Source organism: Filicampus tigris, chromosome 7 (assembly GCF_054856515.1).
Source record: "Filicampus tigris isolate MCC_2025a chromosome 7, RoL_Ftig_1.0, whole genome shotgun sequence".
In the NCBI taxonomy this organism is placed as follows: Eukaryota; Metazoa; Chordata; class Actinopteri; order Syngnathiformes; family Syngnathidae; genus Filicampus; species Filicampus tigris.
The window spans coordinates 1958026-1976364 of NC_141223.1; the positions used below are offsets into that span (position 1 = coordinate 1958026).

At 42.9% G+C, this 18339-nt stretch overlaps 2 protein-coding genes and 1 pseudogene across 3 annotated transcripts; 2 read left to right on the forward strand and 1 right to left on the reverse strand.

The window, feature by feature from the left end:
- Positions 1-302: 302 nt before the first annotated feature.
- On the reverse strand, positions 303-16026 carry klc3 (kinesin light chain 3). 2 transcript variants are annotated; one of them, XM_086035659.1, is made up of 17 exons: positions 15913-16026; positions 15596-15784; positions 8521-8576; positions 8200-8277; positions 6572-6812; positions 6425-6490; positions 6178-6345; positions 4999-5077; positions 4779-4930; positions 4586-4668; positions 3750-3837; positions 3578-3679; positions 2820-2993; positions 2633-2732; positions 2151-2325; positions 1617-1683; positions 303-1535 (listed from the first exon to the last, which is right to left on the reverse strand). In XM_086035659.1, exons 4-17 carry the CDS (start codon positions 8223-8225, stop codon positions 1455-1457), a joined length of 1602 nt encoding a protein of 533 aa, XP_085891785.1. In that variant the 5' UTR covers positions 8226-8277; positions 8521-8576; positions 15596-15784; positions 15913-16026; the 3' UTR covers positions 303-1454. The 2 variants fall into 2 exon arrangements, with proteins under 2 accessions (XP_085891785.1, XP_085891786.1); XM_086035660.1 differs by lacking the exons at positions 8521-8576; positions 15596-15784; positions 15913-16026 and having other exon boundaries at positions 8027-8257.
- LOC147144353 (U2 spliceosomal RNA) lies at positions 8603-8715 on the forward strand (annotated as a pseudogene).
- On the forward strand, positions 13650-18315 carry ckmb (creatine kinase, muscle b). Its single transcript, XM_086035661.1, has 9 exons — positions 13650-13714; positions 15094-15206; positions 15436-15532; positions 15616-15770; positions 15930-16062; positions 16760-16931; positions 17248-17371; positions 17448-17637; positions 17871-18315. Exons 2-9 carry the CDS (start codon positions 15114-15116, stop codon positions 18047-18049), a joined length of 1143 nt encoding a protein of 380 aa, XP_085891787.1. The 5' UTR covers positions 13650-13714; positions 15094-15113; the 3' UTR covers positions 18050-18315.
- The last annotated feature ends 24 nt before the right edge of the window (positions 18316-18339 follow it).

An 18339-nucleotide genomic window follows, 5' to 3' on the forward strand; every position in this document is an offset into this window, starting at 1 on the left:
AGTAATTGCACCTAAATGTCAAGTGAGCTTGAGACAATAAGTAAGAAGCGAGGCAGATTGGGCAAAACAACTGTTTTGGTTCGCGGCTGAGTTTAAATGGCTCACAGCAATTAACTTGAATGAAATGACATGTAGATGGGAAAGGGGAGGGAGGTGTTTCATATTTGTTTAGTGTCAATTAATTGGGGCACAGCCACTGTTTGAGGACGTAACGGCTGAAAAACAATGCCTGAGGTACCCAACTATTACATCACCTAAAAAAAGGAGCTATTGTGTCAAACAAAACCAAAGAACACAAACACTAAAACATATCGGACTTTATTTAAATTTCCAACAACAAAAATATTCATATTGACTAGAATCAAGAATGAGCGTCTATAGAAATATAAGCGACACACCGTTTCACACCGTTTCTGTCAACCAATGTGACATTTTCCACCACAGCAATATCTACAATCAAGATTGTAAAAGCAAAACAGCAAGTAAAAAAAAAAAAATAAACCAGTGAAAACTTTCAATAAGAGTAAAAAGTTTAGTGTCAGAATATAAATAGTTTTTTTTTTAAAAACCTGTGCCATCACAAGTTTTATCATACCAAACTATGAAATGGTCTCAGGAGTTCCACGTCCAATGCAGCAGACATTAAATATTTTGTTTATTTGGGTCAGTTCTTGATTTGCTGCAGTTTAAAATAAGTGAAATAAAAGTCAGTTCCATCAGTAGTGTGGGAGAAACACAACCGTTTCATGTAAACAAACTTTGCAGGAGATGATAAAAATACATTTTCATTTCAAGGCAAACACCTATTAGACTTCTTAATCGAAATGAAAACTTATTCTGGAAATGTCTGGAATGTAACTTAGTATTGAGGCCAAGGTTTAATCATAAATCAGTTAATCACAAGAACTGGAATGTGCGTTGGTCAGAAAGCGAAATGATCTCCAAAGACAGTAAGCATGCCAGGCCACTAGTTGGCGATGTGCAGAACACTACACGCTTACTGGTATGCACCTCTTGAATAGATTTCGCTTTGCTTTGATGCGGAAGCACAACTGGACTCAATAACATTCGTGCGGTCCACCATTGCTGTTATGTTTTGTTTTTTTTGTCCGTCCATTTTTTTTTTTTTTACGTTTGTCTTTCGAGGCTCTAAAATGATGTCGGCAAGTAAACACAGCCAAAAGAACTTTTTTTTGTTGGTCATGAAAACGGACGCCCCGTTTATGCATTGGAGCCATAACAGAAAACTTTTAGCAGAACCCAGCAAAACCGCTGATTGTGTACTTGCGCATGAAAAAATATTTGCCGGGCAAAACAGAGCGTCATCCCGCCTTTCGAGCATTTTAGTCTGTTGCGAAAAGTGCAATTTGGTCATGGGGGGGTGAAAAAATAAATAAATAAAAATCCCGCCTGCATTAAAATGGTCTTAAAAGTGTGCGTAGTGCACGTGACGGTTAGCTGGTCCCGAGTGATCCTCGCCTGTTTAGGTTCTGCGTGCTGGAGCTGAGTCCTCGATGGTCCATCAGGCAGCGCGGCTGTGCCACAAAAAGCAAAACAGGGCAAAATGGCGTCAAAGCCTGCGCCGGCAACTCGGCGTTTGGACGGCATTCGCTCACCTGGCCGCCGTCCTGACTTTCTCCGCTGCTGACGTTGAGCACGTTGAGCGAGTTGGCTCTTTTCATCCTGAAAAGAGGAAGTCACATGACAAACCTTCAACACTTAGTTTCGCCGCGTACAAAACCGCCGACTACTCTTGCGGCCTTTTCTTCACGTCGTTATGCAGGGCTGAGCATGACTACAAATCGAGCGTCCGTTATTTGTCATCCGTCTGCAGCGCGGGTACTCATCCGTCGTCCGTCATTTTTTTTTCCAGGGTGGGGAAAAAAAATCGGTCCGCCTCTAATTTCAAAAGGCCGTCCGTCGGCAAGTCAAAACTTTCACCAGTTTTCGCACGTTTCAGAGGTCGGGTGACTAGAAATGTGGACGTTTCATGAAATGACATGCTATCCATTATGTATGAGAGGACAATTTGGGACCATATTTATACAGATTTTATCGAGGCTTAAAATGAGCCGTGTGCTAAAATAAATGGATCATTCTTGGGACTATTGTTGCTGCGTTCGCCGACAGCCAAGCGTGACTTAACTTACCCAGCATTCCTCGGGGTGGCTTCCTCCACGTCGACGCCCTTGAGCTTGCGCACCAGCTTCTCGCTGCTTCGCCGTATGGACTCTCGCAGCTTGGTGAAGGAGCCGCTTCGCCTTAGCGGGCCGTCCTGTTGCCCGGATTGCTCGCTGCCGCCCGACCAGCTCGGCCGGGCGTCGCCTGGACGACGGGAGAGGGTGAGGCAAACACCGGATGTTAGGACAACGAAAAATAGGCAACAAGAACACATTAGACCGTACCGCAAAAGGTTAGATGTAAAATAAAAACTGTCCAGAAATATTACGACAATGAATGGATGGTTAAAAAAAAAAAAAAAAGTGTGCAAGAAAAAAAAAAATAATAAGGTTGACCCCCGCCAAGAACTGCATTAAACAATATGTGCATAAAAGATGGATGGAGAGAGAGAGATTTAGTCACCTGAGGAGATTTTGCAATGCTGGTTGTCATGGTAACGTTTCCGGCTTACCTTCCACAGAGCCAAACTCCTTCTCGTGCGCTCGGGTGAGGATCTCCTTGTAGAGCGCTTCCGCTTGGCGGTACTTGCCCTGCTTGAGGTAACAGGAGGCCTAACAGCAACAAGAAGGAGATGAGCGAGAAGACGTGGGAGACGAGCGAGACGAGGGGTCCCGCGGCGACGCGGCTTGGGGGCTCACCAGGTTGTTTTTGGTCTTGGCCACGTTGGCGTCGTCGGGTCCCAGCTTGCTCTGGTAGATGTGCAGCGCTCGCTCGTAGTAGCGCTCCACTTCCTGGTACTTGCCCTGATTCTGACACAGCAGCGCCAAGTTGTTGAGCTGCTTGGCCACGTCGGGGTGCTCCGTGCCCAGCACCTGACAAACCACGCGAGGGACCACTTATTTTTTTTCACACTTTTTTTTTTTTTTTAAAGGGGAGAATTTAAAAAAAATCTATGGATGAAAATACAAAGAAATGTAACGTTTTGAAAATATAGAAATATTAGGGCGATAAGCAAAATATGAGAGAACATTTGAATATTCATGTAGTCACAATAACAAAAAAAAACAATTGAAAACATTTGATGAAATTTACAAAAAATATTAGATGACATTTTTTTAAATATGAAAAAAAAAATAGTAGGGGGAATTCAAAATATTGCAAAGTAAATAATACAACTTGAAAATACCAAGATATTGAATGCAAGAAATTCTTAACTATTAGGTGAAAATGAAATAATATTGGGGGAAAAGTAAACACTGGAAGATGGGAGTAATATTTATGCTGAAATATTTGCAAATAAGACAAAACTATAAAAAAAGTGTAAGTAAATCAAAGTTTTTAAACCAACGTCTGTGTGACGCCTTTCTTTGCAAATATCTCATAAAGTTAGAACGTGGAGGCCCGTGGCTTTGTTTTGATTCGCAGGCTTTGTGCGGCGGCTCAACTTTTCTCTCACCTTCTCTCGGATCTGCAACGCTCGCTTGCACAGCGGCTCGGCTTCTGTGTACTTGCCTCGCTTCCCGTAAAGCACCGCCAGGTTGTTGAGCGTGGCCGCCACCTTCAAACACGCGCACAAAGTGTGTCTCAGAAGCTGTCCCGCGACCGTGTGTGTTTTGCGTCCAACTTACAGCCGGGTGGTCCACTCCCAGCGTTTTCTCCCTGATGGCCAGCGCGTCATTTAGCAGGTTGGCGGCTTCTTTGTATTTGTTTTGGTCTCTAAATTTACAAAAAAAAAACAAAGTGTGAAAATATTAGCGCTGTCAAACGATTAAAATCTTTTAACTAATTAATCGCAACATTTCCCATAATTAATCGCGATTAATCGTATTTGTCAACTAACTAATTTTTTAACAAAGCTTGGAACCGATATTTACTTGAGTAAAATGAATATGGAAAAACATTGAAAGTATATGTTGATCCAAAGAAATCGCGATTAATCGTATTTGTCAACAAATTTTTTTACAACGCTTGGAACCGATATTTACTTGAGTAAAATGAATATGGAAAAACATTTAAAGTACATTTTGATCCAAAGGCTGTTCTAATAGCTTTTTTTTAAACCTTGAATACGATTCTTTTTGCGTAAAATACATCTATTGAACGATACACCAAAGATGTACAACTAATATGGTATTTGAATTTGGTTTTTGCGAAATGCGCAAATTATTTGGGATTTCTCCAATGAGCCGTCGAGCAACTTTTTAAAGTAAAACTGCATAAAAAGTGAGCGGAGGGAAGGTGCCACAGGAAGTAAATAAAACGGAGTTAACTGAGTTAAATCTTTTTAGTGCGTCATAAAATTTAAATTAATATTAGATAGATACATGTTTTTGTAACGTTTTTAATTGGAAGCGCAAAAAGTGTTAACGGCAAGTCAGTCAAATAAGCTTGGATGACATTCAAGCGACGCGCGGTGGGCGAAGTGTATCGCGGAATGTTGTGTTGCCGTAGTAACCGGCCTCACCTGTACACCAGTGCCAGAATGTTCAACATGGTGGCCACGTCCGGGTGGGTGTGGCCCGACGACTTCTCCAAGTCTTCTAAGGCCTGCGGAGCGTTTCAAGTTTGGCTCACGTGAGCTCGAATGCGTTTGGCTCACGCGATTGCGGGCGGTTTTCGGGGCGCCGCGCCGTTGCCGACACGTCGGCGGCAGTCACCTGTTTGCAAAGGGGCACGGCGACCTCGTATCGTCCCTGCGAGGCGTACTGGATGACGAGGTTGTGGAGCGTCCGGAGGCGAGCGGGAATCTCGTAGCCTCCTTGCTGGGCCGCCGCCGCCGCGCTGCTGTGGTGATGCTGCGACGGCGACACTGACGCCGCGCAAACATATTCGAGTCATTTCACATTCTTCGCTTTATTCTGCGTGCGTGGCTCTTACTTTGTGATGAGTCCTCATCCTCGCTTGGAAAAAGGTCATCGTCCAAAGACTCTTTGTTGGAAGATGTGCTCTTGTCATCCTGGAAATATTCAAAAAAAAAAAAGACAAAAATATCACAAATATGAGAACATTTTGAGAGTAAGATTGGTGGGAAATGCACAAGCATCAAAAAGTACCCCAAATACTAAGTTAAAAAAAAACAAAGCAAAAATATTTGGATGCAAAAATACATTATAAAGACAAATTTGTATATTGAAAAATAATACAAATATTTAAAAAAAAAAGTGACTGTTCAGACACGTTATGTTTGTGTTCAATCAAAACATTTTTGTTTGATTGAACAAACCAGTAACTGAATCCAGTTTGTGCATTTTCCAGACTGTCCATTTCAAATGATGTCCTGATGTTTTGCAATATAGGGATGGGAATTCAAACTTGTTTTTTTGTAATCCAACTCATCAATGAATTGACAAAATAACCGACAGATGAACCAATTATTAAAATAAGAGTTAGGCGCAGCCCTAATTCATAGATTTTTTTATATATTTTTTACATGTATACCATATATACATAAAAGGTATTACATGGAAAATGACAAAACAATCAGAAAAACAGACTGTATACATTTGAGAGATTTAAGCTAAAAAATGGAGTTAAAAAAAATATATGACAACTTAGATCCTAGATCGAAAATGAAAAAATATGAACTCATTCACCGCCAGACATTTTCAGACCTTTTACGCTAACGTTTGAAAAAAAATAGAAATAAATTCCTGGGATTGAATGGCGGGACTGCGAAAAGACAAATAAATACGTCAATGGCAGTGAATGAGTTAAATTGAAATAAAAAACAGAAAAAAAGACTTTCAAATAAGCGGACTCATTTTTAAAAAATTGAAGATTGAAAAACTTTGACTGAAAAGTTAAGTTGTTTTTTTTTAATGAGGTAAAAAACTAAAATATTAGTAAAAACACACACATATCAAGCGAAACAAAAATCATTGGGGGGGGGGGGAAAGATTCTCCTTTGTCGATTAGTTTGTCGTTGCGACACGCCCTTTTTTTTCCGGATTTTTTTAGCAGTCCAATCAAGCATCTGAAGCGTGGTCACGCTTTCTCCGTGAACGCTTGCCTCCCGCGAGTGTTACGTGACGTGCGCTTGGCTGTGCGCCACCTCACCGGCGCCGGCGCCTCCTCCTGGTCGTACTTGCGCATGGAGGCCATGAACTGCAGATGCTTATTGTGCTCCTCCAGCGTCACCACGTCCTGCTCGCGCTCCTGCAGACGCTGCTGGGCGCCGGCCAGCTCGTCGCGCAGCCACTGGTTCTCCTGGCACAGGCGGCGCACCTGAGAGAAAAAAAAAGAAAGAAAAGAAAGAAATCAACCTCCGGTTCCTGGTCCTCGCACGCGCGCTCTCCCGTCTCACCTGAGCTCGCAGCTTCTGCTTCTCGGCCTCCAGAGAACCCAAATGAGCCGACAGCGCCATCATCACCTGATTGCGCAACACACAAACTAAGTCAAACGGCATCCCTTGTTCGAAATTTTTTTTTTTTTTTTTTACGTAGGGCTCAACCTGCGCTTCGCTGAGTCCCAACTCGATCCTCTCCAGCGACTGTCGTATGATGCCGCTCTTCTCGCGCTCCACGCCGCCGCCGCCGTCGCTGTCGAGCGGCATTTCGGGGCTCTGGGCCGCCCCCTGCAGGCTCTCCAGCAGGCTGCGGTTCTCTCCCCGGAGCGCCTCCAGCCCGGCGATCACCTGCTGCGTGCAGCACAGGATCTCCTCCGCCGACAACATGGCCGCACCTCCTCGCGCGCTGCAAAAAGGAAATACCGCAAACACAATCAAACGAAAACAATAGAATGTCTTTTCGAATGCAAATTTCTTGATAGACCCTGAAAACATTCATTGCCATTGTTGAGCTGCGATATTAGATTTTAGCGGATAGTCCAGCAAAACGTTCTGCATACATTTACACATGTTACGGGAGATTTAAAAAAAACAAAAAAAAAAACGTAATTATGTTTCGTAGAATTGAATGGTTGTCCAAAGTCCGGCTATTTGCTTCCTGTAGTCCTTTTTTTTTTTTTTTTATCAGCCACCACATGCCCTTGTATTCAAATCAAGGTAACAAGAAGGACTTTAAAGATTTGGTGAAGTTTAAAGGTTGCCACACATTTTTTTTTCCTTTGAAAAGTTGAATGGGTCAGAGATATGACAGTTTTTAATTAAATTCATTAAATTAACTATTTAATTAAAATTAAAAAAGGAAATGCTCCAGAATGTCATGCTAACATTTTTGAATGTTATAGAATATCAATTTTGTTTTATTCATAAAATTTAAAATTACAAACTATTTCTTTGATTTAAAGCATTTCAAATTATTTTAGCAATTTAAAAAATGAACTTGGAAAAAAAGACTCACAAGATATCACACTATTATATGGAAAAATATTGAAACTTTTGAATAAAAAAATGATGAATGGCTCTGATATTACAAGTGTGACTTTAAAATAGAAATAAACATTGAAAACGTTGTTTTTTTTTTTAATTTCAGAAAATATTGATACCTTATTTTTAATGCAAAATGTGGGGCACGTTTTCACATTATTGCTGACAGAGTTGTAAATATGTCTGTATCACATTAATTTTGAATTGAAAAGGCAGAAACACACAGACGAATACTAGAAAAATAGAGTTTCTTTCCGAAACTACACTGCAGCGCGAATGTTGACTTGCCTGTTACTGTATTTGCATAGTCACTTTTCATTTACTTCTCCGATGACATCATACTTCTAAAAAATGTATCTTTTTATTATCACGCTAAGTGCGACGGGCCCGCAAGCAATAATCCAAATTCACACACAAATGCCCCAAAATTGACACTTCGAGTCGTTTATAGGCCAAACGAAGGGACGTTTGGAGCAGAATAAGCAACATATGTTGACATTTGCGAGCTGGCAGCAGAAGTAAACAAACACAAAGACGTAGGTTCATTTCCACTCCCACTAAAAGTTATTTTTAGCCTACCTGCTAAGTCTACACTCCGTCGGGATCTCGTCTGCTTTAATGCCCTGCGAGCGGGTGCTGTTTTTACATTAAGGTGACTCTTATTTATGATTTGTGGGACATTTTCGCTCGGTGTATGTGATGCTGTGGAGCTTTTTGGTGTGAAAAAAGTAATAAAAGTGTAAATGATCCACCTGCTGCCTCCTCGACTCGCTGTCATCGCACAGACACCAGCAGCAGTCGTGCTAACACCAACTGGCACCTACTTCCGCCTACGAAGATGACGTCGAAAAATAAAGGTTACGACGGCACGCCACAACACAGGAAAATAACGCCGTAATTAAAATGTTTCTCTGTATTAGGTACATTCCTGCCTCTAATTATGCATAATATCAATAATATTGAATAAACTTAACAAAATTACCAATACACTTTTAGGTTTATGTCTTATTGTGGAGGCAAAAGCTGCTAACTTCCTGTGTTTCACCCCTTGCTTTGTGACCGGAGGAGCTTACCTGATCCCATTTTTTCCCAGCATCCACTGCAGCTAAACGACGTCACCTGGATACTGCTGTTATCGAATATCATATTTGTGAGATCGCTTCTCGGCCTTTTGGTTAAGATCAAGTGTAGTATCTGTTCAATATAATTGTGAGCAATTATTGTGAGCATAATTGAGGTATAATAAAAGAATTATACCAAAAACATTTTTTTAATATTCTAAAAAACAGTAAAAAAAAAAAAAAAAAAAAAAATTTGAAAAACAGAAACTAAAAAAAAATAGTCCAAAACAACAAAGCTCCAAAATAAATTATGCAGAAAAAAAAGTTTTGTTTTTGTTTTCCAAGCGAATGCAATATGATTCCATACCCGGGGACTCATATACTTAACATTGGCTCAACTTTACAGTTGAATCAAATAAAATACAAAATGGTGGGTATTAAATTACATGCAACTGTGTGTGTGTTTTTAAACATATAGTGAGATTCATTGGAGTTGAGCAAAGTATTAGTTACTTAAACATATTTAGTGAGGGGGCTTAAGCAGCCAATCCACTGAAGAATGTGAGCAGATTGTCGTTAAAGTCACATTGGACAGCAAAGCATAGTGTGTGCGTGGGTGTGTGTGTGTGTTTCATGAGCCGGGTGACCAAGAGCTCGGCTCCAAGTTGGAGACCATGCTCCAGCAGCATTTTGAACAACTTTTTAGCTACACTATCAAAGGGGAAGGTGAGCGAGGATTTTTTCTCTGACACGCAAAAAAGTCCATGACTATTTGTAAACACGGCAAATGCAGAACCTGCTGCCGTGCTGGGCCCAGAATGAGGACAGGAGCAAATGTTACCTGGATGTCACAGCAGCAAGCTGCAAGAGCATTTTTTTCCCCTCTGGCTGGAAAGTCCATCACACAACATGAGGCTTCACTCATGCTTTTGTGTTCTAACATGTACATTAAGACGATGAGAACATTTGTTGTGTGAATTTAGATGATTGCAAAGCATTCCCTCCTGTCATTTCCTTTAATTTTAGGATTCATAAAAACAAAACAACAATGACATCGTCAGCGACTAGTCGACTCGAGTTTTCGTCACATTAGTGTCTACTAAAATAAAAAAAAAACTGAAGTCACGCAAAACACTTCCACACGACACCTCTAGCAACTGATTGAATAAAGTTCATTCCGTCTCTTTTTTCTAATTGAAATAGTTGGTTCTTTTATCTCAGACGGGTTATTAGGTAATGATAACCTAATGGGTGGGGGGGAAATGTGATTTCAGATAGTCCCTGAAGGCAACACGAAATCCACATTTTGTGCATGTTAGACGCACACAATTTGACACAAACACACGCACACTTGTATGACTACATTTTGAAAAACGTCGCTTCCACCAGAGCCGAAGGCCGAGCGTGAGACACCATGCTGAATATAGCTTACACTTTGTCCACTTTCTTAAAACGGCCTGTTGGAACCTGTGCACCCCGACATGACACTCACGCACACAAGCAGTACACGAGTAATAGTGCATTTGTTAGCCCTAATACTGTCATAGAGTTCACAAACAAGTGAGGGTGGATGAACAGATGCATGACGGGAGGCAGTGCGCGTGCGTGTGCGAGCAGGGAGTGTGTTCGGGTCATACCCAGGGACAGCTGAGTCGACGCAATCCAATCGCGGGTCTGGCGCAGGAGGCGCCACTAAAATAGAAGTCAGAGTGTAAAAAGTCGCACTAGTGTGACTTGGTCAGTTTGTTCGGTTCGGGTTTCATGAAAAGTAATCCATACAAACAAAAAAAATTAACAACACAACTTTTTATGATCTCAAAAAGCCAAGTGAAGATTTGGCAGTGAACGTTGCCATGGCGATGATATGTGACGTGGCATGGGTACGTGCCAAGAACGTCCATAAAAATAGCTTGCGTGACCACACCGAGAGCAATAAAACGTGACACCACAGGGGGCGCTGCGGTGCGAAAACAAGTACGTCATGGATGATAAGCAGAAAAGAAAAGCGAGGCAAGCACACGTGACCGATGGAGGTTTTTAACTCATCCAATCCCAAAGACATTCATTTTTGTCTTTTCACAGTGCAGCCATTCAGTCCCAGGAATTTATTTGTATTTTCGTCATGTTGTTTAGCATAATGTTCTGTACTAAACATTGTATGCATTAATGCTGTGTAGTCTAAAGCTGAGTATATATTCATGTGGTGTATGCATTAAAGGGCAAGTCATCCCGAACATGTTTTTAAAAAATAAAAAGTTCTATGCAGGCCCACTTGTTGAAATAAGGCATTCTGATTAATATTAGGTTTGTGGAATATGAGCAAAATCTACCGTGTTTAGCCATTTTAGGGGGTGGCCATTTTGTCACTTCTGTGGAATGAAAAATGACATCACAGTTGCTCAGCTAACGACCAATCATGGCTCAGCTTCAGAAAACAGGTTTGCTGCGATTGGTTGTTGGATAAGATGGCTAAAAACGGTAGATTTTGCTCCTATTCCACAATCGTAATATTCGTCAGAATGCCTTGTTTCAACGAGTGGGCCTACATATAGCTTCTCTTTAATGGTTTGAACCATGACTTTGTGTACTATAATGTTATGTACCCACTTGTTTGTCATAACATTGTCATCCGTAGCTAAAGTTGTTTTCCGTAATGTCGTCGAGTAGAATGCATGCATTCATGTCGTGAGCCGTTTTGGTTCACGCATTAACGTCGTCGACCACAATGTTGTTTGTCCTCATGTCTTGCGTAGACGCGAAGCACAGATTGACACGCCGTTGCCGCTTATATAAGTGCCCTTGTCGGTGTGGGCAGCTGCGGCGGCGGCGCGGTGAGGGCTGGGGGCAGGGTGGCGGGGTGTGTGTGTGCTAGGTGGGGGTGTGTGCGGATACAGTGTGCATCTAAAGTGGGAAACTGGATCTGTGCCACGGTCAGCATATGAGCAAGAGGACGCGCACGCACATCAGACACGACCTTTCGTCCTATTGATAGTCTCATAAAAGTCGGCGCGAAATAGTTGCTGTCACTACGCGCACACGTTGTATTGAAAAGTTGCTCGGACGGGCCAATGCTCCGCCGTCGTCCCGGCAACGAGGTGTCGTCTTTAATTTAGGAGGCCGCGCCAAGGCCTGTTTCGGTGCAACCCGAGCCCCGAGGCAGGATTTAGAGCGTGACACCTGACGCTCATGTGCAACACAAACTGACGTCTTCTGCTGCGACACAAGCCACAGACAAGTCGCCGTGTTAACATTTTGATTTGCATATTAGTACAAATTCTCAAAGGGCGGCACTGCTAGTGACGTGTCCAACATGTACGCGTGGTCGCCGACCGATTTGATTTCAGAAGCTTCAGGCGGATGACTGAAGTTTATCAAATTAGCAGCCGGCGCTAACGCTAGCAAAGCTTTGAGAGCAATTAGAGCAAAGCTTCACAGTATGAGGCGGGGCGGGGGGGGGCATTTTAGGAAGTTCACCCCGTGTAGCCCCACCCCAAAGAATCAAATCTTTAGTCATGTGATCCGTTCCATGGCTCAAGAAGCTAGTGTGGAGTCTCGCTTGAGTGACGATATCAAGCTAATAACGCGCAGGAAATGCTCGGCTGGCTGCCAAACGATTGGAAACGGCTCAAGTCTTAGTGTATAGTCGGCCACACGTCTACCGCTGAAAACGAGCGGCAAAGAGTTCGAAGAGAAAACGTGTTATGGGCCGAAGTCGAACTTTTTGGGCCACAATTCCGAAAGGTATGTTTGGAACAAAGGCAACGTTACTCATCATCAGAAGGGCAGCATACTTGCGGCGAAGTGGTTGTGGCAGCAGCATCCTTTGGGGCTGCTTTTCTTCAGCTGGAAACGGGGCCTTGCTCAAAGTGGAGGGAATTTTGCACACTTACAAACAAACGTCAGACGGCGGAAGCACAAAATCAGACTGTTAAGAAAAGCCCGCTGAAACATTCCAATTTTTTGGGGTGGTCGCGAAAAATACTTCAAATGGCGGCAGGTGTGTCCTGACTCCCATTTAACATGAGCTTGGATGTAATTGGTTCATTGTAAACCGAGGAGCCACTTTACCATTTCGGAGGGGGTGTGCACACTTGTGCAACCACATTATCTCAGATATTCATTTTTTACTTTGCCTCTATAAAAAAAAAAATTCACGAGAGTTGTACAGGTGATTTATCTTATCACAGAAAACTCATTTGAAAATAGGTGCGGGAACTTTCATCCTAGTGGCCACCTGACTATGTTTTCATTAAAGGGGAAGTCAATCCAAAAATGTTCTTCACAGTAATATGTTAGGATGTCGACCCCAGAATTATCTTTTCAAAAATATGTTCTATGCAGTCACACTAGTCTAAAAAGGGCATTTTGATTAAGATTGAGTTTGTGGAATATGAGTTAAGCAGCAAAATCCACCCGTTTTCGTCCATCTCAGGAGGCGGCCATTTTGCCACTTGCCGTCGACTGAAAATGACATCACAGTTGCTCAGGGCTCAGATAACAACCAATCGCGGCTCAGCTCGAGAAAACAGGTGAGCCGCGATTGGTCGTTACCTGAGCCCATTGTTTATCGCCACGTTTTCATGAAATAAAATGCACGCTCATAATACAAACTGAAACGCAGCAATGGTGGCAATTGCGAAGAATTAAGATGTTTTTGTGTCATTGTGCTTTTTAGATTCCAACGAATGAGCCATTGGTCAAAGTATGCACAATGGCGTCGGCCATCGATGACAATCGATCACTCCGAGTGTCTGTTAGCCAGCGAATCAGTGGATGGCCGATTAATCGGTCGGGCCCTAGAACATCGTCGAACATCCACCGATTGGTAACTTGAACACGGCATCGTTAAAAACAGTCGAACGTACAGTCATTGAACGCGGCGCGTACACGCTCAGTTGAATCTAGCTGAGAAGGCGCTCGCGAACACATCACGCACACGCCGGTCCCGCAGACTGCAGAGGTGAAAGGTCTGGACGTTCCTTGTGCAGCTGTCGCCCCTCCGCCGCGTTTCCCCCGTTGCCTTTTGCAACAGCGGGCCCGCCCGCGTCCAATCGCAGCCGGGCGGCCCGAGTCCTCCCAGCCAGTCGGGCTGGAGGCGGCGCTATAAAAGTCCGCGTCCAACACCTGCCACCCTTGGGCAACCCCTACATTTGGTGGACAGGATCTGATCCCGGGATCTGTTACCTCTTTCTTTCCTCCCGAGCAGGTAACGCCGTCAAACATGTCACAATTTCTTCTACGTCGTGCTCAACAATTGAATTTGTCATTGAAGAGAAGTGGAAGTGCCGAGTCTGTCGGTGGAAATTTGCTGCAAAAATCACACTTGAGCTCATGACGACCGTGTGGGCCTCAAGTGTGACTTTTACGTTTCGTTTGAAATGAGCATTAAATACACATTTTATAGGAAAACTTTTTCAGAGTTGCCAATCAGAAAGAAAATAACATTTAAAAAGAGATAAGAATTTTAAAAAAATGTAAAAGAACATTTAAAAAAAACCATCATATTAATTTTAAATTCCTATTATTTTAATGCTGCAAAGTACCAAAAGAAGTTTCCCAAAAAAAAACAAAAAAAAATTAATTGTAAATTCCAATTATATTAATGCAACACATGATGAAAATAATTGCACAAATGACAAAACATTAAAGAAAAAAACAATAAAAATATATTTGAAAGCAAGGTAAAGGTTTTAAACTGTATTTCATTTTACCTAATTTCTTCTAATACCTGCTCATACTTTTGAATTGCGTTTCGGGCTGGAGAGTGGAACAAGAGCGATGTTCTGAGGTTCGGACGAGACGCGACAGATGCACCTTTCCTTTTTCGTGCCCAGGCCGAAGGTGCGACCAAGGGGGCGGGGGGGGATTCTCGACTATTAATAACCCTTCCTGTGGGGGGGAGGGGGAAACGGCACAGCTGAGAAAGACATTGACAGAGTGACACTGAGACACAGATACCTTCGACTTTTTGCAAACACTTCTGGGCTTCCACTTGCACCAATCAGAGTGGTGACGCAGAAAGACAGAAAAGGAGGGAGCGAGATTAGCGGACAATGAGAAGATGTCTCCTCTTCGCACAGAGAGTCATCAACAAAGCCATCGAAGCGCTCGGAGAGACCTCAGACGATGCTCAGGGTGTTTCATTCATAAAAAAAAAAAAATTAAAAAAAAGTCATTTTCTTCTAGGGATGATTGATTTTTTAAAAATCTTTTTTTTAACAAAATAAATGACTCATTTTAAAAACAAATGATACTTTTATTTTAACATCTGCATTTTGTTCTTGCTACAAACTGTAACTTTTTGAAACTTTACCAAAAAATAAACAACTTGAAAATTTTGCAGGTTTACCACAGTTTTTGTCTTGTTAAGTGTTTTGTTAGTGCCGGAACTAAAGATGACAATAAATGAATAGATTTTACTGTTATCATTACAGATCTTTTTGTGATCAAAATTTCAAAATCTATTTTTTTTTTTTTTTTTTACATCGATGATTTATTTTAAGCCGTTTAAATCGATTTTTTCTGTGAATCGTTGCGTCGCTATTTTCATCAATAGGTCATCATTTTGAATAAATGTTGTTACAGTTGGAGCAAGAATCGCAGCCATGGCCAAGAATTGTCATAATGACTACAAGATGAAGTTCACTGCGGAGGACGAGTACCCAGATCTCTCCCAGCACAACAACCATATGGCCAAGGTAGCGTGCGCGCACACACGTATACTGCATATTATTGTACAGTATATATGTATATAAGTGTACATGTATGTATCGTATATGCGTATACATACAGTATATGTAAATGCATACGGGTGTGTATATGAATACAGTGTTATATATATATGCAATACATTATATCTAAATAAATAAATTGCAGGAAATCATTTTTACAATGAATACAGAGCCACCGTTGTTGCCCTTCATGCAGGTTCTGACCAAGGACATCTACGGCAAGCTGAGGAGCAAGTCCACCCCCAGCGGCTTCACCTTGGATGACATCATCCAGACCGGCGTGGACAACCCCGGTAAGCCGAGTTCCAAAAGCCTTGCAGTTTTGACGGAAAAGAAAAAAAAAAGATGTCACCAACCTGGGCGCGCTCCTCCTCAGGCCACCCCTTCATCATGACCGTGGGCTGCGTGGCCGGTGACGAGGAGAGCTACGAGGTCTTCAAGGACCTGCTGGACCCCGTCATCTCGGACCGTCACAACGGGTACGGACCCAACGACAAGCACAAGACCGACCTGAACTTCGAGAACCTGAAGGCGAGTTCTTCTTCCTAGATGGTACACAGACAAGACAAAAGTATACAATAAAAAAAAATTAAAAAAAAAAAAAAGGAAAAACAAATATATGTATATTTTTTGGGGTTTGCGTAGATGACACTGTGAATTAATGGGTACGTACGCGTGTTGTTCTCGCAGGGCGGAGATGACCTGGACCCCAACTACGTCCTGTCCAGCCGCGTGCGTACCGGCCGCAGCATCAAGGGCTTCACCCTGCCGCCACACAACAGCCGTGGAGAGCGCAGATGCATCGAGAAGCTGTCCATTGAGGGTGACTTGCTGGACAACATTTGTCCGAAAATTGCTCCGGTCAAACAAACATATTTATTCATTCGTTTAAAAGAATCAATTATCTGATGAAATAATTGGCTTAATGTAAATTTAAAAAAAAAATCTGCTCAAACTAAAAACGACATCATATTTATTAACACAAATGGCATATAAGAACTAATGCAAGCGCTAACACAAGCATCGACACGGATGCTAACAGCAACAATAATGCTAACACAAGCTCTGACACAAATGCGAAAACAAATGCTAACCCAAATGGCAATACAAGCGCTAAAAATGGTAATACAAGTGCTAACACAAGCCGTAACACAAATGGTCTAAAAGTGCTAACGCAAGCGCTGAAGCAGGGGTCACCTACGTGATGCCCACGGGCACCAGTTAGCCTCCGAGGATGCGGGCCTGTTCTGAAAATAGCTCACCAGGGAGGGACATGGTGATTTTTTTTTTGTTTTTAGGAATGATGTAGACGTGATCATTTGAAAATGTAAACACTGGCAGAGATGTATCGAAATCAAGTATTGCATGTCTTGACGGTATCTGTCTCCTTATTCTTGTGAGAAATCGTTATCATAATCGGTGCAAAAAAAACAAAAAAATCATTCATTATGAATCCCAATACGCGCAAATTGCTAAGAATGCTAAGACAAGCGCTCACAGTGCTAACCTGCTTCCCCCAGCCCTGGCCAGCCTGGAGGGCGAGTTCAAGGGCAAGTACTATCCCCTGGACGGCATGACCGATGCCGAGCAGGAGCAGCTGATCGCCGACCACTTCCTCTTTGACAAGCCCGTGTCCCCACTGCTGACGTGCGCCGGCATGGCCCGCGACTGGCCCGACGCCAGGGGCATCTGGTGAGGACAAAACAGCCAGAGGACAAAAAATGGCCTTTTCTCAACCTCCTGAGCCGTGATTCCAACACGCTGTGCAACTGGTCCCAAAATCGGCATTTCTTGACCACAATTTGTCAATCTTGGCCAGTGACAGATGGAACAATTAAATGATGCAAAAAAACGTTTTTTTTTTTTAAGTATATAGTATTTATATTTGCTCATGTAAAAGATATGCATTGGCTTACTTGACAAGTTGGAAAACGTGACAGCTAGCTAGCTAGCTAGCTAGCTAGCTAGCTGGGAGTGTGTCGATGTTGACGTTGATTTGGCTGCGCAGGCACAACGACAACAAGACCTTCCTGGTGTGGGTGAACGAGGAGGACCACCTGCGCGTCATCTCCATGCAGAAGGGCGGCAACATGAAGGAGGTGTTCAGGCGCTTCTGCGTGGGTCTGCAGAAGGTAAGCAAAAAAAAAACCCCCAAAAAAACCATACTCAACAAGGAATGAAGGTGTTAACGGATGGGCTTCTTCTCAGATCGAGGAGATCTTCAAGAAGCACAACCACGGCTTCATGTGGAACGAGCATCTGGGCTACGTCCTCACCTGCCCGTCCAACCTGGGCACCGGCCTGCGCGGCGGCGTCCACGTCAAGCTGCCCAAGCTCAGCACGCACGCCAAGTTCGACGAGATCCTCACCAGACTGCGCCTGCAGAAGCGCGGCACAGGTACCACCGCGCACCTGTGGCGTGAAAAAAAACAAACATTTTTCTTCTTCTAAAAAAGTTGAAAGTGCATATTTAATGTTTATCAGCATTTTGGGAAGAATTTTTGGAGTCAAAAAAAAAAAAAAAAAAATCCCCATCCCAGCGAATCGCGGAGTTCCGCTGTTCATTCCTTTTTAAAGGCCATTTTTTGCGCGTGGCGGTCAACCAAACTTGATCTTTCTTCCTGCCCCCAGGTGGCGTGGACACAGCCTCCGTGGGCGGCGTGTTCGACATCTCCAACGCTGACCGTCTGGGCTCCTCCGAGGTGTACCAGGTTCAGCTGGTGGTTGATGGCGTCAAGCTGATGGTGGAGATGGAGAAGAAGCTGGAGAAGGGCGAGTCCATCGACGGCATGATCCCCGCCCAGAAGTAAACGAAAAGACCAACAACCGCCACGGTGACCATGACTGTCTGTGTTGTTGCCGTTTCTTTCTTCTTTTTTTTATATATATATCCACATATATAATTATATCAAAGCCAAAACAAAGCCTGGTTGTTCTTTGACAACACAAGTGTCCTCCTTTCCGTTCTTTGACTTTTTCTCCTCTGTAACATCCTGGGATCAATCCACCCGCTCACTATTTCTCTGGTTGTAAATTGGAACTGGACTAATAAACAAATGCCCCATTTAAAAACCAACTACTTTGTCTTGATTTCTTTTTT